This window comes from Pipistrellus hanaki, assembly GCF_964339955.1.
Source record: "Pipistrellus hanaki genome assembly, chromosome: 6".
Lineage (NCBI taxonomy): Eukaryota > Metazoa > Chordata > Mammalia > Chiroptera > Vespertilionidae > Pipistrellus > Pipistrellus hanaki.
Genome location: NC_140508.1, coordinates 63,877,100 through 63,892,361, shown reverse-complemented (window position 1 = coordinate 63,892,361; position 15,262 = coordinate 63,877,100). Strand labels below are relative to the sequence as shown.

The 15,262-nt window shown below is 51.6% G+C and overlaps 2 protein-coding genes across 3 annotated transcripts; one reads left to right on the top strand and one right to left on the bottom strand.

Annotated features, from left to right (window-relative positions):
• Positions 1-1,011: 1,011 nt before the first annotated feature.
• On the bottom strand, positions 1,012-1,514 carry LOC311624449 (cytochrome c oxidase subunit NDUFA4-like). Its single transcript, XM_084887696.1, has one exon. It carries the CDS (start codon positions 1,439-1,441, stop codon positions 1,193-1,195), a length of 249 nt encoding a protein of 82 aa, XP_084743822.1. The 5' UTR covers positions 1,442-1,514; the 3' UTR covers positions 1,012-1,192.
• Positions 1,515-5,759: 4,245 nt separating this feature from the next.
• TPRA1 (transmembrane protein adipocyte associated 1) lies at positions 5,760-15,083 on the top strand. Of its 2 annotated transcripts, none has more exons than XM_084887301.1 (11): positions 5,760-6,851; positions 8,472-8,612; positions 8,751-8,883; positions 11,443-11,529; positions 11,622-11,694; positions 11,806-11,885; positions 12,386-12,496; positions 12,634-12,694; positions 12,886-12,988; positions 13,087-13,167; positions 14,423-15,083. In XM_084887301.1, the coding sequence occupies exons 2-11, from the start codon at positions 8,488-8,490 to the stop codon at positions 14,664-14,666; spliced, it is 1,098 nt and encodes a 365-aa protein (XP_084743427.1). In that variant the 5' UTR covers positions 5,760-6,851; positions 8,472-8,487; the 3' UTR covers positions 14,667-15,083. The 2 variants fall into 2 exon arrangements, with proteins under 2 accessions (XP_084743427.1, XP_084743428.1); XM_084887302.1 differs by having other exon boundaries at positions 6,599-6,851; positions 8,818-8,883.
• Positions 15,084-15,262: the final 179 nt, after the last annotated feature.

The following is a 15,262-nucleotide window of genomic DNA, read 5'->3' as shown; positions in this document are numbered from 1 at the left end:
TTGGCTGACACTGGTGCTAAATTAGCAGCATTAAAACAATCTCAGCCCCTAATGGAAGCACCTATGCTACCAACTGAAGCAGTTAGAGATTTAAAAGATATAGGATCTTAGCATTTAGATGTTCAACAAAATAGAAAGTAGTAGTTAAAACATGGCTGTAAGTTTCTTCTAAAAGTAACTTATGGATAGGTCCAAATGACTGACCATTCTTCCCTGATTGCATATAATATATTACAATATGTACATGACTTAACTCAATGGAACACTGAAAAAATGGTTTCATAGGAAAATCCTATATAATAAAAGCCTAATATTCTAAATGTCCAACCATTTGTTTGACCATTTGACCAGTTGTTATGATACACACTGACAACCAGAGGACAGACGTTCCAACCAGTAGGTTAGCTTGCTGGGGTCCGGCCAATCGGGACTGGGCTAGATGGGCCAGACACGCCCTGGAGCCCTCCTATGGAACTCCCAAATATATATAAATGGGTGTTATTTTAATCTCATGATGACTTTAATGTTGTCTGTGTTGATGATTATCAGGATCATCCAACATATGGAGGACATGAAGTCCCTGCTTCAGAAATAAGCTTAATACTTCCCTCAAAGTCTGGGTTTAAGGGCCTAATTATGTACTCTCATTTAGGGGTACTAGGTATTTCTTCTTGTGTGGGACCCAAATACATGTCACCTTGCTAACTTGGAAGTGAGGCAGATGTGGTATTATTATATTAATACCTGATGCTGTCACCAGAAAGACTCTCCCTTCCTCTGCCATTGGCCCCAGTGGAGGCACTTTTGTCTATAAACTTTGACTAAAATGGACCAAATGGAATTTGGATTTTGGGCATCATCCTTTTTTTTTTTTTTTTTTTTTTTTTTTTTTTATCTTTTCACCTGAAATCCTATAATATTGTAGATCAGCAAGGCTTTGGGCATTCCTTCACTAGCGTTTTCTTTCTTTGTTATGGAGTAGCTGAATTAGTAAAGTCTGTATAAGAAATCTTTCTATTCTTTTTTTTTTTTTTAAGTTTCAAATATTTATTGATCAGTGTAAACCCCAACACAATACACCAACATGATTTTGTGCATTTGGAGGGGGAAATATTTCCTTGTTAAGTGGAAAATTGTGCGGATGGCTCTGGAAGACCTTCATTTTAAGCAGCTTTATAGTGAAACATTTCATTTAGAAGTCTGGACCTTCTTTCTTCAGTTTGCTGTAATCTACATTCACTGTGTAGAACTTGTATTGCTCATTGGGAGCCACTTTGTTCCAGGGTTCTGGGTTATTCTTTCTGTCCCAACAGACATCTGGATTGAACAGTGCCAGCCGTGTGACATACAGCGCTGCTCCGGTACCCCCGGCTCCGATAAATACGAAGAGGGGGATCAAGCTGGGATTCTTCTTGGCCTGGTTGAGGATCTGGCGGAGCATGGAGGCGGCGGAGGGCACAGAGCAGGGAGAAAACAAACACGCAGCGCTGGCAGCCGGGACTCAGAAATCTTTCTATTCTTATAGCACAATCATGGAATGTTATTGCATCTGTTCTTGAAGAACAACAAGGAATGATGTACTAGTTGTCCAGCAAGGTGGTACTTTGCCCTATTGGGAAAGGAATGTTGTTTTTATGTTAACAAATCAGGTAAAGTGATGCAATAGCTTGAGGTTCTGAAACAAAACATTAAAATCCCTTGAACAGACAGAACATTACCCTGTAAGTTGGGATTGGACAGATTTATTTAGCTGGCTGCCTGCAGAAATAGGAGCCTGGCTTTATTCTGTATTACAGGCCTTGATCATATTGGTTTTATAATTATGTTGTTCACTTACCTTAACTAGGTGTCTCACCAGCTACATCCAACAATGACTAACAATCACTCCCAGAATAATGGTAGCGCCCAACACCTAGAGATGTTACAATGAATAAATCCGAGACCACCTCTACAAAGGAACTGTTGATCTGAGGAATATGTGACTTAGCTCTGCTTCTGACAAGCCTCCTATTGCTCAAATGTGTCCATAGCTCTCTTACTTTATACTTAGGAGATTACTTTCCCCCTATCCATGTATAGCAGAAATGAGCCTTCCTGGAGACAAGGGATCAATGCTTTTTCAATGACCAATGATATATCTTTTTTAAAAAAAATGTATTGATTTTTTTACAGAGAGGAAGAGAGAGGGATAGAGAGTTAGAAACATCGATGAGAGAGAATCATCGATCAGCTGCCTCTTGCACATCCCCTACTGGGGATGTGCCCGCAACCAAGGTACATGCCCTTGACCGGAATCGAACCTGGGACCTTTCAGTCCATAGGCCGACGCTCTATCCACTGAGCCAAATCGGTTTTGGCAGCTGATGGATATTTCTAACTATCTTTTTCCCTTCCTCTCTGTAAAAAAATCAATAAAATATATTAAAAAATAAAACTTTAACCTAGCAATATATATAAGTAATTAATTGAGCTAGCATAGTATAAGTCTGCTTGCCAGCTCCAGTCACAGCTCTTTCAAAGCAAATTGTGTAACTCCTTTGGAGCCCCCTTTTTTTGTCCTTAATAAACTCTGTTCCTTTCTTTCCCCCAGGAACGAAGTTGGATTTCTACCCAAATCTGTGTCTCTGGATTTGAAATTCCTAAAAATATCCAACACACCCAAATAAAACTTTTGTTTGTCTCGCAGTTCTCAGTCAGTTAATTGACACCCACTGGGGCTTGCAATAAAGTTTTCACAGCATCTTTTCCCACCACATGTGCCTTTAATATCATAGTGCCTGTGAGTCCTGTGGCCTGTGGTACAGCCCTTTCTTCCTATGAACCTCACTCCAAGCTGGAAGCCTTTTATGTCACACACAGGTTTATGAGGCAGAGCAGCATTCCCACGTATGGAATATACCATCTCCAAGAGTGGGTTCTGGCATTGTACTTCCTTTCCTGTGATGGGGTGTGCAAGATGCAATCATTTGTCCTTTACTTTGGAAGGGATGTCCTGATAGGCCCCAGACCACAGGATACCTGTAAACTTCACAGAAACTCACCCTTGGGAGCAAAAATGCCTCATTAAATGCCTTCATATTCTTGTTCATCCTGCCAGATCGGCAGGATATCATTGGTATAATAAATCAAAGCCATATTCTGCAAAATGTCTAGATGGCCTGGGTTCTTCAGACTATATTATGACAATGTGAGAGAGTGAACATAGGCCTGATGCAAGACCATAAGTAACCTGCTGTCCCTACCTGTGAATGCAAACAGATCCTGATAGGGATGGTTAGATCAAAGGCTACCCATTAGTGGCCATATCGATCTGTCCTAGCCCTGACACTAGCTCAGCAACTGCAATTTAGGCTACTACTAGTACTTTGTTGTTTGCAACAATCTACTATCAATCTCTGTATTTTTCCAAGGCCAGGCTGATGAATTAGGTAGGGATGTGATGGACCCCAACCCTTCCCACATGTTTTAGGCCTTCAAAGGTGGCACTAATCTTTGCCATTTTCCCTGGTATGGGGGATATATATATATATATATATATATATATATATATATTTGATTTCTTACAGAGAGGAAGGGAAAGGGATAGAGAGCCAGAAACATCGGAGAGAGAAACATCGACCAGCCATCTCCTACACAACCCCCACTGGGGATGTGCCCACAACCAAGGTACATGCCCTTGACCAGAATCGAACCTGGGACCCTTCAGTCTGCAGGCCGACGCTCTAATCACTGAGCCAAACCGGTTTCGATGGGACATTGTTTTTTGTTTATTATCTTGGCTGATGTGGGTGAGTGAGGAGAATTTCAGGGACTTTCACTTTCACTTCTATGAAATCTCTCACCACTCAAACCAAGGAATCAAACTGGATATTCTGCTGATTATCCCAGTGATCTATTCAGCCTTCTGGCTACTACTTTGACCTCAATGGTATATGACAATTGCACTCAATGCTCCTAACAGCTGAGCACTACCACCTTGTCTCTCTCTCTCTCTCTCTCTCTCTCTCTCTCTCTCTCTCTATATATATATATATATATATATATATATATATTTCTAATGATTTCAGAGAGGAAGGGAGAGAGAGAAAAAAAATCAATGATATGAGAGAATCATTGATCAGCTATTTCTTGCACTGCTCACACTGGGGATCTAGCCCAGCGTTTTTCAACCGCTGTTCCGAGGCACACTAGTGTGCCGCGAGATGTTGCCTGGTGTGCCATAGGTGCAGACAAGACAAGAATTTTATAATTTTTCACTATTTTGTTTACTTAATATTTCATAATAAAGTAATTATAAAATACTTTCTTTGTGTTTATTTGATTCCTATTCAAGAGAATTACTTTATATATAGTCGATATAGGCACAGAGTTAAATTTTTTAACATTTTCTAATGGTGGTGTGCCTCGTGATTTTTTTCATGAAACAAGAGTGCCTTTACCCAAAAAAGGTTGAAAAACACTGATCTAGCCCACAACCGGGGCATGTGCCCTGACTAGGAAGCGAACTGTGACCTCCGGGTTCTTAGGTTGACGCTCAACCACTGAGCAACACTGGCAGGACTACCATCTTGTCTTTATTATTTTGGGACTCCTTCTCCCCCCCCCCTGCCCCCCCCCCGCCCCCCCCCCCCCCCTGCATTGCTACCAGCGAGCCAGTTCTGTAGAAGGATTCCTTGTTAGCCAGGAACTAGAGAGGATACCCACCCCAGAGCCTGGTGAATGGTAAGGAACAGAACTTGGGAGTCAGATCTTTGTTTATTAAACTATTATTTATTGAAATTTGCTAATGCTTCATTCTGCCCTGGGGGTAGGAATACTGCAGTGAAGAAGCCACTGCCTGGGATGAACGGAGGGGGTGAAATGGAAACCCCGAGTTCTACAAATAAGATCCACAGAAACCTACACGAGGACATTATGATAGGAATAAACTCTTTCCTCCCAGGAATTCTGTACTATCTCAAAAAGTGTAAAAGTAAAGATGGAAGGTAGTCTGGTCTCAGATACTTCATTTGTCCTTCTCTGGCATATGGTAGGGGAGAAGTTTACTGCCTCCTTGATGTTAATCCGTTTGGCTCAGTGGATAGAGCGTCGGCTTATGGACTGAAGGGTCCCGGGTTCGATTCCGGTCAAGGACATGTACCTTGGTTGCAGGCACATCCACAGTAGGGGGTGTGCAAGAGGCAGCTGATCGATGATTCTCTCCCATCGATATTTCTAACTCTCTATCCCTATCTCTTCCTCTGTAAAAAATCAATATTATATATATATATATATCAATATATATATATTTAAAAAAAAAGTGGCCTATGAGGTGCTTTTACTAAAGTGAGTTGGGGTGATACATGTAACTTCCAGGTAGAAACTCTACTTGTCGACCTTGGCTCCTCACAGCTCATTTATGAATGCAGGCATAGGCGTGGAGCAGCACTTCTGCTGGCTGACACAGAAACTATGTACTCTGACCGAAGGCCAGGGTGGGACAGTCCCAGATAAGACAAATGCCAAATGGCCACAGTGGTGACATCCTAACTCTTCCTTTTAGAAGTGGAGTTGGCGAAGAACACGGTCCAATCTCCTTCCAGCCCTTCGGTCAAACAACTTTGTTATCATGGGATGTGTATCTTGTGTTTACGGTGATAAGTGGATTTCTACAATTAGCATCAGGCACTGAGTCAGCCTCAGGACCTTGCGGGGAATGTGACCTGCACAGTTCCGTCCTCTGACATTGACATTCTGGTGTGGAAGGAAGGCTGATGACTAACTAGGAAGCAAATTAATATAATGTTAATGAGACGGCGCTCAGAAAGAAAAAAAGGGGGGGGGGCATTATGTGACAAAGACTGGACAGCTACTTTAGCTAGAATGTTAAGGAGGGTATGTGACAAAGAGCCAGCCAGGCAGTGGACAGATGTAGGGACCCGTAGGCAGGAACAAACTTGGTAGGAGAGAAACAGAAACCATTGTGGCTTGAACTGCTGAATGAGGAGGGAGGCTGGTGGGAGATAAGGGCTCAGAAAAGGGGGCAGGCTGTGCGGGGCCAGCGTGAGAAGAGCCAGGAGAGAACACAGCATAGAGGTCAGGAAGGCATGCATGGACCGGGAAGGCTTCATTGAGGAAGTTACCTAAGGAACTGCTGAAGTTAGAAATGCGAGCAGAGGCAGTTCAAAGCAGAGCGTCTAAGCTTTGTCATTTCTTAGTTGTGTGGCTTTGAACAAGTTATTGAACGTCTCGGAGCCTCAAGTTCCTCCTCCGTAAGATGCGACTAGTAATAAGCTCCCTGCAGGGCTGTTGTGAAAATTAGTGCCTGTGACCTGGACGAAGCTCAATAATGCCAGTGCGATTTGATTTGATGGAGGCGGTCCCGGCGGCGTGGCACGCGGGTGAAACGCGTCACTCAGGTGCTGACAAACACGCCCGCGGCTCTGCCCCGCGGCGGCTTCCGGTCCCCGCCCGGGCTCTGCCGCTGAGGTCAGAGGGCCCCGCCCACCTGGCGCCTGATTGGCTCTCTCCGCTGCGTAGCTCCATTCCTATAGGCTATTGGGGGGCTGGGGCGGGTCCTAATGCTCCGAGGAAGGACTGTGGCTGCTCTCGCAGTTTTGGCTGAACCAGAAGGACGTGCCTTCCTTCCGGGTCGCCGCTGCGAGGAGGAGCCTTATGGCGTCCTGGGAGCCGGTGGGCCCGGCTCGCTGACCGCCTCTCGCCTTCCTCTCTGAGCTGTCACTTCCGCGGAGCCGGCCGCCTGCCCCAGGTGCTGGAGGCCGGAGTCCCGCGGCCTGTGCCGGGTTCGTGCACCGGCGGCTGCGGATGGGCGACCGCGGCGGCGGGGCGTGATCGCGGCCCGGAGCCCTCTGGTAAGAGGGACCCTCGACTCCTGTCATCGGCTGGAAGCCCTACCGTGGGGCTGGCACCTCCACTCCAGAGAGGTCCCCGGCCTCCGCCTCCCATCTGCAGCCCTTCCCCCGCGCCGGCGGGCAGCCCTGGAGCCTGGGTGCATTTGGGATCTCCCCGCGGCAGCTGTAAGGGAGCCCAGAGCTGATGTGGACTCCCATCCCCACAGCTGGGCCGGGGCCCACCTGCCCCGCTCCTTTCCTCGGGGAGTCACCACTTCTCGGCCCAGAGGATACACCGTCAGGGAGTCCAGGGGGTCTCTGGGTGTGGGGACTCAAAGGAAGAGGGGACGAGGTAACTGAGAGTCCCATGGGGGGTGGGGGAGAGGGGAAGGCCCTAGGAGGGGAGGCAGTGACCCCACACACTTAGCTGCACAGGCCCAGGGCTGTGGCTAGGGAGCAGGGCTTGCTGACCTGTGGCTGGAGGCTAAAACACCCCCACATCTGGGCCTCTGTTCCCATCTGCAAACAAACAGGGTGACAGGGCCTGCCTCCAGCTTTGCCGGGGCCTTCAGTAGCCTGAAAGGGCCGGGGGAGTGTTGTTTATGAGCTGAGGTGCTGTGGTTGTGCGAGGGGCCACCTGGAAAACTGCAGGACGCTGCTTCCACAGGACCAGGGGCGGGAGGTGGGGAGGGGGCTGTGGGGTCCTGGATCCTTCTCCCACTCCCCAGAGGGGCTTGGTTGCAATGTACTGGGGATTTATTTGTCCAAATCGTAACATTTGTGGAGAACTTATTTTTGTGCCGGGTCCTGTTCTAGGGTATGGGGCCACGAGCACACCTGGGGTGGACAGCTGATAGATAAACACACAGCCAGGACCACTCCTGACAGAGGCCACGTGCCGTCAAGAAAACACAGTGTGGCTAGCAGGGAGAGATGGTTAAGTAGGGGTGGCCAGAAAGGTGAGACAGCGCTGGGAGGGGAGCAAGCCCTGAGGTAGGCAAAATTTGGGGAACAAGCCAGGGCCTGGGGAATGGAAGGGACTGAGGCAGAGCAGTAGGCAGGGGTCAGGTCAAGGTGGGCCTTGAAGGCGAGGGAAGGGGCCCAGGGTTTCTCTTCCTTCTGGGGGCTCCTAGTTGGGCTGTTGGCAGCTCACTTGGAGTGGCCTCTCAAGGACAGTGTCCACCATGGCTCAAGGATAAGGGCTTTTAAAAGTTGGAAGCTAGGGGTTGGAAGCACTGAACAGCATTATAGCATACCTGAGGCTGGTTGCTATGAAGAAGTGTCACCAGCCTCTTTCGTCTCAGGGCTTTCTGACTTCCCCAGGTTTCCCATCTGGTAGCTCTGGGAGAGCTTTGGTCAGTTCCATTGAACAGATGAGGGGTAAGGAAGCTGCGGCCGAGAGAGGGGAGGCACCGCCCAGGAGCTCACAGTAGATCCAGCACGGCGTGACCTGGGCCCGTGTGGGGTTGGGTTGGGACATGTGCAGGAAGACCGCACCTCATCTCCTGGCTGGGGTGACAGGGAGCGGGCAGCAGGCTCGCTGTGGGCAGCCCCTCTGGTACTCCACCCGGAGCCCGAGACCAGAGGCCCAGGGCTGCACAGCCTCTGCAGTGCTAACCTCGTGGCTCTCACTCCCCCAAGGCTGGGTGCTGGCAAGATGGAAACCGTGCAGGAGGTGGTTTGGGCCAACGGGAGCACAGTGCTGACCCCTCCCCTGGCTCCCAACATCAGTGTGCCACATCGCTGCTTGCTGCTGCTGTACGAGGACATTGGCACCTCTAGGTAAGGCAGTCACAGCCTTGGCTGGCTGGCTGGCTGTGTGTGAGCGGGCTTTCCTGGTGTGTGTGTGTGTGAGTGGGGAGTGGGGGGGGATGCAGACACAGCCTCACCAGTGAGCTGGTTTTTATACCTGTTTGCTAGGGTCCGGTACTGGGACCTCTTGCTGCTCATCCCCAATGTGCTCTTCTTCATTTTCCTGCTCTGGAAGCTTCCATTTGCTCGGGCCAAGATCTGCATCACTTCCAGCCCTATTTTTATCACCTTCTATATCCTGGTAAGTTCACTCCAATTGGTGACAGAAGACCCTACCACAACTGGCTTAAGCAAAAGAGGGAATTATTAACTGCCTCTGAAATATTGTAGAAAACCAGCCTCAGGTATGGCTGGATCCAGGGGATTAAGTAATGTCACCAGGACTGTCCCTCTGCATCTCTGCTCTCCTCTGACCTTCTCTCAGATGAATTCTCCCCTTATCTTGTCGGAGATAGCCAAGAGCAGCTTAGAGCTCATTTCCTGCCTCTCTGCTAACTAGCGAAGAGTGCCTCCAATATAGACCTGTACTGCCCTCTGATTGGCCCACTTTGATTCTGTGTGCAGCCCTGAGCCAATTACTGCGACTATGGGGAAAGGAATACTTTGGAGCTGGGAGGGTGGGGTCAGCTAAGCCTGAGGAGGAGGATGACAGTCCCTGGAAGACAATTGGGGAGCCATTACTAAAGGGAAGACGAATGGATGCTGAGAGGGGAAAAGTTACCCACTGAGCCTCCATCTCTCCTTCTGTCTATCCGTCCATCTGAGACCTCTTTGTAGCAGACCTCCTGCTGCTGGGAGAGCCTGCCTTCTCCTTGCTCAGTGGTCTTGGAGGGTGTCGCCTGGGGAGAGGCAGCAGGGCTATGGCTGACAAGGCAGTCCCAGGTGTGAGTCTCACATGGGAGCCACCCAGCTCCCTTTCTTCAGGGCTCACGCCTGACTGGCTGGAGTCCCCCTCTTTCCGTGCCGCTTAGCTCTCACTACCTGAGAGCTGAGTGGCTCCCTGGTCTCCCCTTTGTGGCCGGTGTCAGAACTTCCCAGTCAGAAGAATGGGCACTGGGCAGGCAGAGAGGCAGGGGAGGCTGTTGGTAGACCTCACTAGACCCCCAGCTTGTGAGGTGGTGTTGAATAGGGATGGCGATCAAGACCTGCTTTCTTCTTTGTCCTCTCCCACAGCCTCTCTGGCCATTTACTCATTTATGTATTTATTCAATAGATATCAATCATCCACTGTATGTCAGACAGATGCTCTTTCTGGGGGAGTGGGCAGGAAAAGAAACCCAGGGCCAAAGCCCAGGAACATGAGGCAAGGCCAGGGGCGTCAGCACTAGCCCCACCTTCTTCCTCCTGGGGACCTCATCCTGGAGGGGGGCAGTGGTAAGAGTGCCCTTAGGCAGACCACCTCCAAACCGCAGTTGTGCAGGATGACCTTGGGCCGGTGGCTTGACCTCTCTGTGCCTCAGTGCCCTCTTACGTGATGTGTGTCGGATTTGATTTAGCTTGTGGCACTCCTGTGAGCACCAAAGGACAGTGTCCATAGCTCCTGCCCAGTGAGGGCGTGGCATACTGTAGGCACATAGCATTGGTTGTGTCTGCAGCCTGCTCTTCTGGGTGGTGTAGGCCTCCCCAAGGCTTAGACGTAGCTTTCATAGCACAAGGGACAGAGTATGTATGAATGTGGGCTCTTTTGTTTGTATGTGTCAGAAAAGGAAAACACACAGAAGCCAGACTGAGAAACTGACAGGTCCCAGGCCTTCAGGCACGGCTGGATCCACAGGCTCAGTGATGCTCCGGCGCTGTCTCTGTCTCCTTCTTAGCTTGGTGTCTTTCTGATGGCCCAGTCTCCATGGCAGCCAGGCTGTCCCAGCAGCTCTGGGTTTGCATTCCCTCTGCTTCCTTTCCCAGTGATTGCACCTCTTGTCCTGGCTGTGACTTTCACTCAACTCCCTTGGGTACCACCCCATTCCCAAACCAGTGGAATGGCATTCTAGAATGGCCAGCCCTAGGCCACAGGCCAGTCCCTGAAGTCAGGAGTGGTAGGGTCAGTCCCTCCCCGCAAACCATGTGATGGAGGAGGGTGGGAGAGGAATGAAGCTGTTGCCAGAGGAAGAGGATGGATACTAGGGTGACAACAGCTACAGATGCTGAGCACAGTCACTTCTGCAAAACCTGCTCCTATGGCACCTTCCCTGGGGTCTGTGATGCCTCTTCTCCGTGCCTTCCTTTCTCAGCCCCCGGGTCTCAGAATTAAAACCATGACTATGACAAGATTAACGGCAGATGTGGACCCAGCCCTTCACGTCTACATTTACTTACCCACTAGAGGCCCGATGCATGACATTTGTGCAAGAGTAGGCCTTCCTTCCCCGGCTGGGGCACCGGCTTCCCTCCCAGGACCTGGGCTTCCCCGCAGCCTCAGCTTTGTCTGGAAGGTTGTCCAGAAGGACATCTGGTCTAATTAGCATATTACACTTTTATTCTTATAGATTTGATCCCTCCAGAGGAGGTGCTATTATTACCTCTAATTCATAGGTGAGGAAACTGAGTCGTGGAGGGGTAGTTACTTGCCTGAGGTCACAGAGGCAGGAAGCAGCCACCCTACTAAGCATTCTGCAGCTGTCAGTGTAGATGGGACACTGAGGCCCAAGAGAGGAGGACCAGGCAAGTGCAGGGTGGTCTCCCCACCTCCTGCTGTTTAGTTTGGAACCCTTCCATTCCGGAGGAATCAGAACTACTGCAGGTGTGGGGGGTGGGTTTGCTGTCCTTGCGATTCCCAGAACCACACCCCTTTCTCACCCACCAGGTGTTCGTGGTGGCGCTGGTGGGCATTGCCCGGGCCGTGGTCAGCATGACGGTCAGCACCTCGGATGCTGCAACTGTTGCTGATAAGGTGTGGCTGGGCCTGCTGGCAAGAGGGGTGGTGGGCACGGGGGAGACGGGTGACTGGGCCCCAGGCTGACACTCTGCCCACTCTGTGTCCAGATCCTGTGGGAGATTACCCGCTTCTTCCTGTTGGCCATCGAGCTGAGTGTGGTTATCCTGGGCCTTGCCTTTGGTGCGTCTGCTGCTGGGGCTAACGCTCTCCCTGCCCCTCCCTGGCTGGGGGCCCACCCCTCCGTGGCCACCTGGGCTGGCTCCTGCTGACTGACCAGCACATTTTTCCCAGGTCACCTGGAGAGCAAGTCAAGCATCAAACGTGTGCTGGCCATCACCACCGTGCTGTCCCTGGCCTACTCTGTCACCCAGGTAAGGGGGTGGGCGGGGCAGGGCAGCCCTGGGGCTCCCTGGAGGAGGCTTGTAGTCAGCAAAGGCCAAGCATCCACTGCCTCCTGGTCCTGGATCTGGGTTTGAGTGTTTATCAGGTGCAGTGTTCTCAAAATGTAGTGACATCTAAGGAGTCACCTGGTGCTAACAAGGCAGGTTCTGGGGGACCCTCCCAGATTTCCTTCTTACAGATCGGGGTGGGGGAGGGGAGGATGCACATCACCTGCGGTTTGAACAAGCAGCCCCGGTAGGAGAATGTAGGTCTGCAGAACACATTCTTAGTTTGGGTCAGCTCTGTCCCCTGCCCCACCTGGGCCTGTTCTGGGTGCTGTAGCTGGGTGGGAAGGATGTGATCAGAGAGTAAGCTGGAGCAGGAACCCCCGGGGACCAGGGTGGTGGATAGCTTCTGTGGTGGAAGGCCTCAGGGAGGGGACTTTCCAAGTGGCGAATCCTGTGAGACCCTCCCCTGCCTGTTCCTGCAGGGGACCCTGGAGATCCTGTACCCTGATGCCCACCTCTCAGCTGAGGACTTCAACATCTATGGGCACGGGGGCCGCCACTTCTGGCTGGTCAGCTCCTGCTTCTTCTTCCTGGTGAGGCAGAGGGAGGACCCTGGGCCTAGAGCCGCTGGGAGTGGCCGAGTTAGCCGGAGTCTGACACCATGGAACCTGGCCTAGTTCTAGGCCCGGTGCTCCCAGCACCCTTCTCAGTCCCGCTTCCGTCTCTGTAGGTGTACTCTCTGGTGGTCGTGCTTCCCAAGACCCCTCTGAAGGACCGCATCTCCCTGCCTTGTGAGCTGCTCTGGGACACTGCTGGGTGGGAGGGCTGGGAGGGTCTGTTTGGGCCACGGTGGCCTGGAGCTGGAGAGCCCTGGGTGGGAGGAAGGGAGGGAGGACTCCTTGGGGGACCGAGGGCTCCCAGTAACACCCTGGGATGAGGTGTGGAGGAGAGGACAGGACCTCACACTCCTCCCACCCCCCAGCGCGGAGAAGCTTCTATGTGTACGCAGGCATCCTGGCGTTGCTCAACCTGGTGCAGGGGCTGGGAAGCGCGCTGCTCTGTGCTGACATCATCGAGGGGCTCTGGTATGGAGGCTGGGGGAGCTGGGACAGGAAGCCCCTGGCTGGGGAGATCCCGCCCAATGAGGCATGCTCTGACCGGTCCCCTTTGTCCCCCTCCCCAGCTGTGTGGACGCCACCACGTTCCTCTACTTCAGCTTCTTCGCGCCCCTCATCTACGTGGCCTTCCTCCGAGGTTTTTTCGGGTGAGTCTTCCCACAGGGGCCCAGGCGGGAGGGATTGGGGGCTGGTGAGCTGGAGGTCTTGATAGAGCTCCAGGCTTTCCAGCCCATAGCCCTGGGTTGGAGGGCTCCAGGCGCCCCCGCGTGGTTGTGGGCGGAAGCGCGCCTCCCTCTTCTTGAGCGTGTGTACCTGCCTGGTACAGCTTTTAGAGCTCCCCTGTTCTGGATGTAGGCCAAAACAGGAGAGAGAGAGAGAGGGGCAGACGAGTGTCTCTGTGTGTATACATGTACATATATGTACACACATACACAAACACATGCACACTCACATATACAGATGTGCACAAATGTGCACATACACACACGTATATATATGCCACATACATGGAAAAGTACACTTTACTGTACTACATAGACAGTAGCTATGTACATTATTCTGCACTTGCTGTTTTTCATTCATTCCTCAGCACACACTGACTGTGCCATGCACTGCTATACCCGAGATACAAATGGGAATAAATTGTACAGAGTTTCTCGTGCCCACAGAGCTTCTATTCTAGCTGGGGGTGACTAGGCAGAGGAGCAGGGTTGGGGGGAGTCCAGAGTATATTTGAGCAGGGGGTGGATGCGCACACTTGGAGGTGTGTTTGGGAGATGGGATGCTAAAGACATGGGGGATTGAGGGTTGAACCCCAGGCCTCTGAGGTGGTGGAAGCTCATGCATTTTCCCCCAAACCAACCTTCCCCACCTGCCAGGCCTGAGGTAGTCTTCCTCCTGACTGGAAAAGCTGGGAGAGGGCTTTAGAGGTGGAGTGAGAAGGACTAGATTGATTCCAGCCTAGCTCTGATCTAGCCTCAGGCTCCTGTTTGAAAATTGGGTGCAGTTTTTTTCTCCCTCAAATAGTGATCCTGAGGATTGAGGGGTGAGCTCAGAGTGCAGGGTTGGAGGTCATGGCCAGTGCTTCTGAGCATGCTCACCAGGTACTGTTTCAGGCTGTTCACCCTACACTACACGAAGAGCCTCTGAAGTTGGGGTTGTTGTACCCATTTGGGGTGAGAAAGCAGGCACAGCACCTCTTGCCCAAGTGCACACAGCCAGGAAGAGGCTGGGTTTTAGTCCTGTTGGACTCCATGGTCCAAGCGATAGGGACCTCAGGTTTGGCGTTAGGCAGCCATAAGTGCATTTCCTCCTGGTCTGATGGCCTCATTGCCCAATGAAGGAGGGCCTTTCTGGACTCAGACTGAGGGGCTCCCCATGACCCTCTGTCCTTTCCACTAGCTCGGAGCCCAAGATCCTTTTCTCCTACAAATGCCAAGTGGATGAGACTGAGGAACCTGACATGCATCTGCCCCATCCCTATGCTGTAACCCGGCGGGAGGGCCTGGAGGCAGCAGGTGCTGCCAGCACGCAGTTCGACTCTGCCGGCGGAATGTCCTACCTGGATGACATCGCTTCCATGCCCTGCAATACCGGCAGCATCAACAGCACGGACAGCGAGCGCTGGAGGGCTCTCAATGCCTGATCGCAGCTGCCCTGGCTGGAAAGAGTCCTGGGCCTGTGGACGGCAGAGGGGAGAGGAGGCCAGGCAGTGCAGAGTCCTGGGAGGACAAGGCCAAGGACCTTGTGTGGGTGGCCGTGCTATGCAGGCTCTGTCCTTTCATCTGGGCCTCCAGTTGCCCTCAGCCGTCTCTGCTCTAGCTATACTGCCCCCCCCCTCCCCCCCACCCTTCTGTCTTCCCTTGCCCTGCTCCACAATGTGGTCCAGATTATGATCTCTCATGCTGGCCAAGGACACCTCTTTTCTCCAAAGGAGAAAGCCTGGGCTCCCAGAGCTGGCACCCTTCCCTACAGCACTTTGGCCTTTTCAAAGCTCACTCTGGCAGGTGGGCTGAAGTGTGTATATTTTCTTGATCTATTTTTTAATAAAAAGGAAAAGGAGCACAGGTGTTGCTGTGGAGATTCTGTCGGGGTACTGGGGCTGGTTCCTTTCAGGAGCCCAAGGGCAGGGATGCTCAGAGATCCCGGCAGATCCCTCTGCATCCTGAGCCCAGGGAGGCTCAACCAAGAAACACTGGCCAGTGCGCAGGCCCTGCTGGCTGCTGGGAGGCGGAGGGAAAT

Coding starts and splice junctions, on each gene's coding strand:
- LOC311624449 (XM_084887696.1), bottom strand. CDS start 1,441: ATGCTCCGCCAGATCCTCAACCAGGCCAAGAAGAATCCCAGCTTGATC.
- TPRA1 (XM_084887301.1), top strand. CDS start 8,488: ATGGAAACCGTGCAGGAGGTGGTTTGGGCCAACGGGAGCACAGTGCTG. Junction 12,497..12,633: donor GCTCCTGCTTCTTCTTCCTG/GTGAGGCAGAGG, acceptor CCGTCTCTGTAG/GTGTACTCTCTGGTGGTCGT. Junction 12,695..12,885: donor GGACCGCATCTCCCTGCCTT/GTGAGCTGCTCT, acceptor CCCACCCCCCAG/CGCGGAGAAGCTTCTATGTG.